Source organism: Hemitrygon akajei, chromosome 10 (assembly GCF_048418815.1).
Source record: "Hemitrygon akajei chromosome 10, sHemAka1.3, whole genome shotgun sequence".
NCBI classification, from domain to species: Eukaryota; Metazoa; Chordata; class Chondrichthyes; order Myliobatiformes; family Dasyatidae; genus Hemitrygon; species Hemitrygon akajei.
The window spans coordinates 113,752,600-113,764,648 of NC_133133.1; the positions used below are offsets into that span (position 1 = coordinate 113,752,600).

General features: G+C 41.9%; 1 protein-coding gene and 1 long non-coding RNA gene across 4 annotated transcripts in view; one reads left to right on the top strand and one right to left on the bottom strand.

Annotated features, from left to right (window-relative positions):
• zdhhc17 (zDHHC palmitoyltransferase 17) overlaps nucleotides 1-5,017 on the bottom strand; it is a 151,525-nt gene extending 146,508 nt beyond the window's left edge. For all 3 annotated transcript variants that reach the window (XM_073058760.1, XM_073058759.1, XM_073058758.1), the window contains exon 1: nucleotides 4,884-5,017. In XM_073058760.1, coding sequence (XP_072914861.1) covers nucleotides 4,884-4,949 — 66 coding nt within the window. In that variant the 5' untranslated portion in view covers nucleotides 4,950-5,017. The remainder of the gene's footprint in view (nucleotides 1-4,883) is intronic.
• LOC140734588 (uncharacterized) overlaps nucleotides 4,573-12,049 on the top strand; it is a 33,565-nt gene continuing 26,088 nt past the window's right edge. Inside the window, exon 1 of the long non-coding RNA XR_012100570.1 lies at nucleotides 4,573-5,272. This is a non-coding gene — a long non-coding RNA (uncharacterized lncRNA). The remainder of the gene's footprint in view (nucleotides 5,273-12,049) is intronic.

The window sequence follows — 12,049 nt, forward strand, 5'->3', positions numbered from 1 at the left end:
ATTGCTGCCAAAGATGCATCTAATAAATACTGACTTGAGGGGGTGAATACTTATGCAATCAATTATCTTGTGTTTGATATTTGTAATTTAGATCACTTGGTAGAGATCTGTTTTCAATTTGACACAAAAGAATCTTTTTCTGATCAGTGTTTAAAAAACAAACAAATTAAATCCACCGTAAATCAATGTTGTAAAATAATAAAATATGAAAACATCCAAGGGGGGGGTGAATACTTTTTTCAGCACTGTTCCTATACTGTACAGCTCTATAGACTGTGCATCAAATATTTACCCAAATGATACTCATTATTAAACTAATGGAATATATACCATATCAAGTCATCCACAAATACCATGAAATATTTTATCACCAGAAAAAATACTTGAAAATGCATGGGAGAAGTTGCATTAAAATGGATTTACACCGTCAGGTCATTCATAACCGAAGGCGCTCCCTAAACTTCCAATTTCGGATATTGTGGGCAAATGTGAAACCTTCCCAGCAAAGTACAACGTAATTCAGAGAGTGAAAAGTGAGTTTAAACTCTTGCATTGCTGTGATAATATCAGGTGACTGCCCTTCTTAAGCATCGTGGCTGATTTGTAGAATCAGTACAAAGTAGTCATCAATTTTTGCCATATTTTGTCCTGTGAGCTGGAGGAAATGATCCAAAGGCAAAGCACAGGGGATCCTAAATAACAGTCCAAGTGTTCCTTTCCACAATCACCATTACATTACAGCTCAGTGTATGCTGTTGACAAACTTACTCATACTAGTGTACCTTACCAAAGCTACTTCACCAGCATTTCCCATATCACTCTACTATGTAGACACCAGGTGTTTGACTTCTCTAACTTCCGTTAATGCCCCTCCTCCCCTTCTTACCCCATCCCTGACAATATTTAGTTGTTTGTCTGTTCTCCATCTCCCTCTGGTGCTTCCCCCCCCCCCACCTTTCTTTCTCCTGAGGCCTCCCGCCCCAAGATCCTTACCCTTCTCCAGCTCTGTATCACTTTCACCAATCACCTTTCTAGCTCTTAGCTTCATCCCACCCCCTCCGGTCTTCTCCTATCATTTCACATTTCCCCCTCCCCCCACTACTTTCAAATCTCTTACTATCTTTCCTTTCGGTTAGTCCTGACGAAGGGTCTCGGCCCGTAATGTCGACAGTGCTTCTCCCTATAGATGCTGCCTGGCCTGCTGTGTTCCACCAGCATTTTGTGTGTATTGTTTGAATTTCCAGCATCTGCAGACTTCCTCGTGTTTGCTCAATCATCACTAGTATTGGTTTATAACTGTCACATGTACCAAGATACAGTGAGAAGCTTGTCTTGTCTAGTCTACTGTTCATACAGATCAGATCATTACACAGTGTATTTAGCTAGAATAAGGAAAAACAATAACAATGCAGAATAAAGCATAAAAGTACAGTGCAGACACTAAAGTGCAAGATGATGAGACAGATTGAGTCAATTTCTTAAAAATGACATGGAACTGAAACTACCAGTCATTCATCTCACAGTCAGGAAATTCATGGATCAGAGTGAAATATATCTCCAGAATATATACTTCTATCTGCAAGTAATCATCTGTACTGCACTATATACTATAAAAACCAAGAGAAGATTTACCAAATTACCTGCTTTAAAAACTAGAATGCTGACAATGAACCAGACTGCAAGCCTGCATCCTCTTGAGTGCTAGTGCATTAATCCTTTTCCAGTGACTTCTGTTTGACTGTGCATGGGTGGCAGGTGCATGGAAGCTCATCCTTACAATAATCAACTACTAACTCTAAACCAATAACCTCAAGTACCTTGACTTCAATGCTAGGATAAACAAGATTCCAGCAGACAGTGACAGAATCATCACCTTGACTGATTTCCCTTCAACTTCTAACTAGAATTAATCAGCGATGAGCAACTAAACCATGTGCCCACACCATTCTGAGATTTGGACGAACAATGCAGAGATATAATTTCAGAATTCCACCCTGGCAACAGGACAATTTAAACTCAAGAGTTTTTGCAGATGCTAGAAATCCACAGCAACACACACAAAATGCTGGGGAAACTCAGCAGCATCTATGGAGGGGAATAAATAGCCGATGTTTCAGTCCGTGACCCTTTTTCAGGACTTGGCCCAAAGCATCGACTACTTATTCCTCTCCAAAGCTGCTGCCAAGACCTGCTGAGTTTCCCCAGTATTTTGTGTGTGTTTCACTGGATTTCCAGTTTCTGTAGAATCTCGTGTTTATGGATAATTTAAATTTGAATCAACTTGGAATCTGAGTATCAATGGTCATAAAAATAGCATTTTCCTCCCCAGTCTGGCCATATATGATTCTAGACCCACAACAATATGGATCAATTGGCTCACCAAGATATCCCGTTGTTTCTATTGTTAAAATAAGAATAAAACTCACAAGCAATGAACTTGTAAATGACAAGTTACTCTGAACTGAAATTGACCTTGTCTAGACTCCTGTCCAACACCCACATCCACAGTTTTGGTAAATAGGATACTTAACCGATCACTACACAATAGTCAGGGGAAACTGAGGGGAAACTTCTTCACTCAGCAGGTAATGCAAGTGTGGAATGAGTTGCCAGCAAAAGTAGGTTTGATTTCAACACATAAAAGAAGTTCGCACATGTACATGGATGGGAAGGGTATTGAGGCATATAGTTCAGGGATTACTGTCAATGGGACATGGCAGAATAGTTCAGCACAGACTAGGAGAGGACTGAAGAGTATTTTTCTGGGTTGTAGTGCTCAATAATTTTGCCTGCAATGTGTCATCCCTTTTAAGTGCCCTGCAGATGCTTTGAGGCTATTCCAACATCTCCCAAATGAAGAAAAGTTTGAAATTTAAAATTGTTGCTTCATTAGTCACTAGGCACAGAAACAGCCCTTTTTGCCATTCTGACTATCATGTACCCACCTGTACTAATCCTATTTACCAACAGCCTGGCTACTGCAAGGTCAATTCAGCTCAGATTCACTGCTACTAAATGGATAAGGCGAATGCCCACTCAATAAACCACCAACAGCTCATGGGGAAGACCCACCCCAACTCATCTGATGGGAAATAGGCAGAATAATGGTTCAGCACAGTTTAGATGGGCCAAAAGGCCTGCTTCTGTGCTGTAGTGCTCTATGACTCTACCACTGGAGTACTTACACCAGAATGACAGCAGTGCTCAATGGTGGCTGAACAGCACTGTCTCTTCTGGAACGAAGGATGGCTTAAAAACTCTCAATGACACCCACATCCAGTATGTAAGACCAAGGTGGAGGTGAGGGAGAGAAATAAACTCTTTGCACCTGAATGTTGTCACTGGAAATTATGCTAATTTTGCATTACGTCATTGGTACCCTACATCATCTACGAAGTATACAAAATTAAGCTGACTAAGACCAAGAATTAACAGTTTGAACAGTCCCACAGGAATTGCACAACAGCTTATTAGTCAGACTGCATTGTGCTACTATTTTCACAATATATTCTCTGCACATTTGAAATTTACAATTTTAACACAAATTTCAAAGGACAACCAAACAGCATTTTCATCACTAATTTCAAATTTTCTTTTTGTAAAGTTTGCAATACAGCATGAGACACAAAGAACATAAATTTCTATTCTCCATACTTCAAAAAAAAGTGAAATAAATAGTCGATCATCTATCATTGGAATTTCTATTCATGATATTCTGTCAAAACCAGAATGACTTAAAACATCATAAGACTCTCAGCTTCGAAACAGTTTAACCCATTAGCAAATGGCATGTACAATTTATAAACACTGTTAAACACATGTCATCTCATGTAGTAAAGGAATTAATATCATTCAAGAACAATTTTGTCTAGAAAGTATGCAGAGCAGGGACTGTTCAGAAGTGAGAAGGTGATAGGAATCACTTCTACACACAACTGGTAGTGAAAGTCAGCAACTGGCTCATAGCAACTGAAACTTTGAATGGACAATGTGAAATATACAACCAAGATAAAAAAAATTATGTTGCAGATCTGGTGAAGAGGACTGGCAGCTGTTGAGGTGCGCAAAGTAAAATGCTATCTCAAAATAATGTACAGACTCAGCAACACGGGTCATCCAGGTCCAAATGTTCCATGGGAAGCACAAAAGGAAGATTAGGACAGCAAGAGAGGAAAGCTATGGGGATAGACTCAGGAAAAAATCACCCAGGGAAGTTTGTGGTTGTGGGGAGGGAAAGTGTAAGGGAGGTAGGGGCCTGGGGAGAGAGAATTGTGGGAGGGGTTCAAGGGAAAGGGGGGGGATAAAAGGTGGGGGAATGAGAGGATGGTGATTGGGGAGGTGAAGGGGGTTGATGGAGATGGGGATTGAGGAGAGAATGGTGGGAGGGTAGGAGATTGGAGGCGGAGAAAGTAAGGGATTGGAGGAGAAGAGAGAGGAGGGGACTGAGAAGACTGGGAGGTGAGGGATTTGGGAGGAAGGGGTAGGGGTTAACATGATTGCAAGGGAGGGAGGGAGGGGGTTGGTTAATGGGTTTGCAGGGGAGGGAGAGAAAGAAGGTTAACGAGACTGCAGGGAATAGAATTGAGATACCGGGGAGGGGGAGGGAAAAAGGAACTCCAACAAGAGGCTCAATAGCAAGGGGAGGGGCCCACTACCCCTAGACCATCCATAGTGACTGACGGACCGGCGACACGCTCCCCTGGCGCCGAGGTTGAGACTCCGCGTCGCCTCACTCAGGCCAGGGAGCTGGGGTTGCCCAATAACGGGACGGAGAGAGCGCGGGGAGGGCGGGGAAGACATCGGGGTTGAGGACCTCCCTCTCACCCCCAACGCATGGATCTCTCGGACGGAGCTAAGGGCCGGCGCATCGCATGCTCTCTCACCTCAGGGTGCAGCAGCGGGCCACAGGCCGCCTCCTTCTCCAACTCCTCCAGGTGACGGTCCGCCATCCTCAGGCGTCCTGCTGCATTCTGGGAAACGCAGTCGCCGCTGCCCCACGCCAGGCTCTACCTGTCGATTGCGAAGAGCGGCTCGATCGCTGGAGGCCGACTAATCGATCTCCGCCAGGGCGATGGACCGAGTTGTCTCTCCGATGCAAGTGAAGTTCTCTGTTAATGACTGATTACCGCATCCAAACATTGCACGGTGCACGGCCCAATGTCTTGTATAACTGTCATCGAGGTAGAACAAGGTAAAACAATAAAAGTAGAGAGTCAGCAACTTTAAATTCCTCGATGTTATCATTTAAGAAGACCTGTCCTGGGCCCAGCACGTAAGTACAATTACGAAGAAAATGCAGCGTCGCCTCTACTTCCTTGGAAGTTTGTAAAGATTGAGCATAATGGTTTGCAGATGTGTGGTGGAGAGTATATCGATTGACTGCATCACATGGAAACACCAATGCCCTTGACCAGAAAATCCTACAAAAAGTAGTGGATATGGCCCAATCCATCAAGGGTAAAGCCTTCCCCACCACTGAGCACATCTATGCAGGGCATTGCTGCCATAGGGAAGGTACAGGAGCGTCAGGACTCACACCACCAAGTTCAGGAACAGTTATTTTACCCCAGCCATCAAGCTCTTGAACCAGCGGGGATAATTTCACTTGCTCATCACTAAACTGTTCCCACAACCTATGGACTCACTTAACGACATTTCATCTCGTTCTCGATATTTGTCGTTTATTTGTTTATTATTATTATTATTATTATTATTATTTCTTCCTTTTGTATTAGCACAGTTTGACTTTTGCACACTGGTTGAACGCTCAAATTGGTGTGGCCTTTCATTGATTCTATTATAGTTACTATTCTCATGAGGATTTAGTGCATATGCCTACAAGAAAATGAGTTTCAAGATTGTACAGTGCCTATAACACCCCCCTGTAATTTTTCATGTTTTATTATTTTATAACATTGAATCATGGTGGATTTAATTTGGTGTTTTTGATACTGATCAACAGAAGAGATTCCTGTCTGTCAAAGTGAATACAAATTTCTACAAATTGGTCAAACTTATTACAATTATTAAACACAAAATAATTGATTGCCTAAGTATTCACCTGCTCAAGTCGGTATTTAGTAGATGCACCTTTGGCAGCAATTACAGCCTTGAGTCTGTGTGGATAGGTCCACACTGCAATTTTTCCCCATTCTTCTTTACAAAACTGCTCAAGCTCTGTCAGATTGCATGGGGATCATGAATGAACAGACCTTTTCACATCCAGCCACAAATTCTCTGTCTTGGCTGCACCAGGACATTAACTTTGTTGTGCTTAAGCCATTCCTGTGCAGCTTTGGCATTATGCTTAGGTCATGGTCTTGCTGGAAAACAAATCTTCTCTGAAGTCTCAGTTCTCTTGCAGACTGCATCAGGTTTTGCTCCAGGATTTCCCTATATTTTGCTGCATTCATTTTACCCTCTACCTTCACAAGCTTTCCAGGGCCTGCTGCAATGAAGCATCCCCACAGCATGATGCAGCCACCACCATGCTTCACAGTAGGGATGGTGTGTTTTTGATTATGTGCGGTGTTTGGCTTACACCAAATGTAGTGTTTAGTGGCTAAAAAGCTTGATTTTGGGTTCATCAGACCATAGAACCTTCTTCCAGCTGACTTAAGAGTCTCCACATGCCTTCTGGAAATCTAGCCGAGATTCCATGCGAGTTTTTTTCAACAGTAGCTTTCTCTTTGCCACTCTCGTATAAAGCTGTGATTGGTGAAGCATCTGGGCAATGTTGTTGTATGTGCAGTCTCTCCCATCTCAGCCACTAAAGCTTATAACTCATCCAGAGTTGTCATAGGTCTCTTGGTGGCCTCCCTCACTAGTCCCCTTCTTGCATGGACACTCAGTTTTTGAGGATGACCTGCTCTAGGCAGATTTACAGCTGTGGCATATTCTTTCCATTTCTTGATGATTGCTTAACTGTACTCTAAGGGAATACATCGTGTGTGTGTGTGTCTGTCTGTCTGTCTGTCTTCAGGCTCCTGTACCTGCTCTGATGGTAGCAATGAGAAGAGGGCATGTCCTGGGTGGTGAGGATCTTCAATGATGGATGCCGCCTTCTTGAGGCATCTGCAGATGTCCTCAAGGATGGCTGTGCCCGTGAAGGAGCTGGCTGAGTTCAAAGAAGGCATACCAGTGTCTATATTTCATAAGGAGTCTGTAGAAATTTGGAATGTCACCAAAGACTCTTCCAAATTTCAACTGTACAGTTGAGAGCATTCTGACTCGTTCCATTACCATCTGATTTTTTTAATTTTATTTAGAGATGCAGCACAGACAAGGCCCTTCTGGCCTTTTGATCCACGCTGCCTGGCAACCCACCAGTTTAACCCGAGCCCAATCACAGGGCAGTTCACAATTGCAGACGTTCTCGCTGTCACCATTCCAAAAACATACTGGTTAGTAGAGTAATTTGTTACACGGGTGTACTTGGACAGTACTTGGGCCGTACGGGCCTGCTACCGAGCTGTATCTCTAAATAAATTTGATGTGAAATTTGTTATTTTGCAGCAGCAGCACAGCACATAACATTTATGCAACACACACAAAAAGTAAGAGATCTCTTAGTATCTTTCCCTTCGGTTAGTCCTGACGAAGGGTCTCGGCCCGAAACGTCGACAGCGCTTCTCCCTATAGATGCTGCCTGACCTGCTGCGTTCCACCAGCATTTTGTGTGTGTTGCTTGAATTTCTAGCATCTGCAGATTTCCTCGTGTTTGACATAAACATTTATGATAGGTTCCAAAATAAATAAATAATGCAAAAGGGGAATAGTGAGGTAGTGTTCAAGAGTTTATAGACTGTTCAGAAATCTGATGGCAGAGGGGAAGAAGCTGTTCCTAAAATGTTCAGTGTGTGCCTTCAGACTCCTGTTACCTTCTCCCTGATGGTAGCAATGAGAAGAGAGCAGGTCCTGGGTGGTGAGGGTCCTTCATGATGAATGCTGCCTTCTTGAGGCATCACCTTTTGAAAATGTCTTCGATGGTGGGGAGGGTTGTGCCTGTGTTGGAGCTGGCTGAGACTACTTCCCTCTGCAGCATTTCACTCTGTGTTTTGATGTACACGTGACAATTTTTCGGATGCTGCAGTCACGTAGCGGTTAGCACAACACTTTACAGCTCGGGGTATTTGGAGTTCAATTTGGTGCATTTCTCAAGGAGTCTCTGCACGATCTCCCTGTGGAATGCGTGGCTCTTCCTGGGCTGTTACGCTTTTCTCCCACAGTCCAAAGACGTATAGGGTAGGTTAATAAGTCATTGTAAGTTGTCCCATGGTTAGGTTAGGATTATTCAGGGTTGAGGGTTGCTGGAGGCCCTGACTCCAAGGGCCTATTCTGTGCTGTTTCATTAAATAAACAAATAAAGCTTATCTTTAATCTTTAAAACATCCCCCTGTTTTTCACTCTACCTCCCCGGTCACAACTTAATTAAAAGTTATTGTCACACCTTCATTATCACTGAGTCAAAATCTTTGAACTCCGTCCCTAACAATATTGTGGGAGTTTCTTCACCAGAAGGGCAAAATCAGAATCAGGGTAATATCACAGGTATATGTCATGAAATGTGTTGTTTTGTGCCAGCAGTACACAGCAATAATAAAAAACTATCAATTACAATAAGAAATATATATATATAATTTAAAGTTAAAAAGTTCAAGGTATCAAAGTAGAATTCATTATCAGAGTATATACATGTTACCACATACAATCCTGAGATTCTTTTTTCTGCAGGAATGTTAACAAACCTATGGAATAGTAACTGTAAAAAGGATCTGTAAAGTGTAAACAACTGCAGATAATAAATAATGAGCATGAAATAACTGTATAACAGAGTCCTTCAATGAGTGTAGTTATCCTCTTTCTGTCCAAGAGCCTGATGGTTGAGGGGTAGTAACTGTTCTTAAATCTGGTGGTGGAGTCTTGAAGCTCCTATGCCTTCTACCTGACAGCAGCAGAGAGAAAAGAGCATGGCCTGGGTGGTGTTGATCTTTGATGATGGATGCTGCTTTTCTACAGCAGTGTTTCATGTAGATGTGCTCAATGGTTGGGAGTGTTTTACCTATGATGTACTGGGCCAAATTGACTACCTTTTGTAGGATTTTCTGTTTAAAGGCATTGCTGTTCCCAGACCAGGCCATAATGCAGCCAGTCAGCACACTTTCCACCACACATCTATAGAAGTTTGCCAAGGTTTTTAATGACATGCCGAATCTCCGCAAACTCCCAAGGAAGTAAAGGTGATGTTGTGCTTTCTTTGCAGTTATATTTGTATGATGGGTCCAGGACAGATCCTCTTGAGATAGTGACACCCAGATATTTAAAGTTACTGACTCTCTCCATCTCTGATCCTCCAATGAGGACTGGCTCATGGACCTCTGGTTTCCCTCTCCTGAAGTCTACAATCAGTTCCTTGGTCTTACTAACATTGAGTGAGAGGTTGTTGTTATTGCACCACTGAGCCAAGTTTTCAGTCTCCCTCCTGTACCAGTGTGCTGATTCATCACCACCTTTGAAACAGCCCACAACAGTGATGTCATCAACAAACTTGAATATGGTGTTGGACTTGTACTCAGCCACACTGTCATGGGTGTAATGTGAGCAGAGCAGGGGGCTAAAATTAAATACGTAGTGCAAAAGGAGAGCAAAAAAAAAGAAAATAGTGAGGTAGTGCACATGGATTCATCGTCCATTCAGAAATCTGAGGGTGGAGGGGAAGAAGCTGTTCCTGAATCATTGCGCGTGTGTCTTCACATGCAATGGTAGTATGAGAAGAAGGCATGTCCTGGATGGTGAGGGTCCTTAGTGATGGATGTCACCTTCTTTAGGCTCAGCCTTTGTTGATATATTCTTGGTGGTGGTCTGGACACATGTTTGTCCCTACCAAATATTGACAGACCTGTATAATATGGACAGAGGGAGGCTGTTTCTAGTCATGGGAGAGTCAATACCAAAGGGTCTTAGAATAAAAGGATATCTCTTTGTAACTGAGATGAGAAGGAATTTTATTTAGCCAGAGAGTGGTGAATCTATGGAATTCATTGCCACAGAAGGCCACAGAGACCATGTCATTGGGTATATTTAAAGCAGAGATTGATAGGTTCTTCATTGTAAAAGGTTATGGGAAAGAGGCAAGAGAATGAGGTTGGAGAATAATAAATCAGCTATGATTGAATAGCTGAATCAAATGATTGAATCAAAGTTCAAAGTAAAGTTATTATCAAACTATATATATGTCACTGTATCCTACCTTGAGATTCATTTTCTTGCAGGCATTTATAGGAAATTAAAGAAATACAATAGAATTTATGAAAAACTGTACCCAAACAGACAGACATATAACCTGTGTGCAAAAGACAACAAATCATGCAAATAAATAATAATAAAAAATAAATAATACTAAGGACATGAGTTGAATCTTGAATCTTTAATCTAGAGTCCTTGAAAGTGTGTCTATAGGTTATGAGTAAAGTTATCTGATGGGCCAAATGGCCTTATTCTGTTTTGATGCCTTACAATCGTACAGGAGGGAACTAGGAGAAGTTGGGATTGGCAAAACTAATAGTTAAGCACAAGGGTTCAGAGTGAAAACAGAAGCAAATGATATTTGTTCTTGAGAATAGCTGCACATGAGAACATATTGTGCGGGGAAAGAAAATGGGGCTTGCAAGAACCTATGTTAATTATATCTGAAAACTATTGTGGATATTTGATAAAGTACCATAAAATTAATCCAATTAAAACTAATACCAAAGGCAAGAGAAGTAAGGGCAGGGCCAATTAAAGAGAAGAATAGCAGAGACATTGATTAAATTAACAGTCAGACTACAGGCATGAGGAATGACTGAATAAACAAAAGCTTTCTGTTTTGCTTGATCCTGTAAGTAAATTAAATGTATATAAATACGGGGAAACTGTGCTTTGACAGAACAGTCTCAGATTTTCTGAGCTGTTCTCCTGATTAATTAGCAGAAAAATCCTCCCCACCACTGAGCACACCTACAAGGAGAGTTACCACAAGAAAGCAGTATCCGTCATCAAAGACCCTTACCATCCAGGCCATTCTCTCTTCTCGCTGCTGACATTGGGCAGGAGGTACAGGAGCCTTGTGTCCCACACCACCAGGTTCAGGAACAGCTATTACCCTTCAACCATGAGGCTCTGAACCAGTGTGGATAACTTCATTCACCTCAACACTGAACTGATTGCACAACCTATGGATTCACTCTCAAGGACTCGACAACTTGTGTTCTCAGTATTATTTGTTTATTATCCTACCTACCTTTTGTTTATTTATTTATTTACACTTTGTCATCTTTTGTACATTGTTTGGTTGTCGGGCTTTATTTGTTTGCAGTTTTTCATTAATTCTATTCTGCTATAAGTAACTGAGAAAATGAATCTCAGGGTGTACGTGGTGACTATCACATGCTTTGATGATAAACTTACTTTGAACTATCTCTCTCTCCCCCTCTCCCTCTCTCTCTCCCTCCCTTCCACCCCCTCACACTATAATAATCTCAACACGCCACTGCCCCCTGCTGTGATCATTCCCTCACATTTCTCCACAGCATCTCTTTAACAGAGCCATATATATATATATATATATATATATATATATATATATAGTCTGCTTCCTTATAGTCTTTTTCCATTTCAATATCGTGGAGAGCATTTGACTTGCATTTATATATTTACTTCATTTAGATACAGTGTAGACCAGGTTTTTCGAACTCAACGAGCCACACCACACAGCAACCCCTCCCCCCAATTTAACCACAGTCTAATCACAAAACAATTTACAATAACCAATTAACTGATATGTCTTTGGACTGTGAGAGGAAACCAGAGCACCTGGAGGAAACCTGCGCACACATGGGAAGAACGTACAGACTTTCTTACAGAGGACAGTAGAATTATAGCCTGAGCTGTAACAGTATTGTGCTAACTGCTACACTACTATGGTGCCCAAATGTGTGACTGTCAACAAAAGCCACCAGAGAGACACAGAACTGGTGGTATAAAAGTCTTTACTCGGCTTACACAAGCT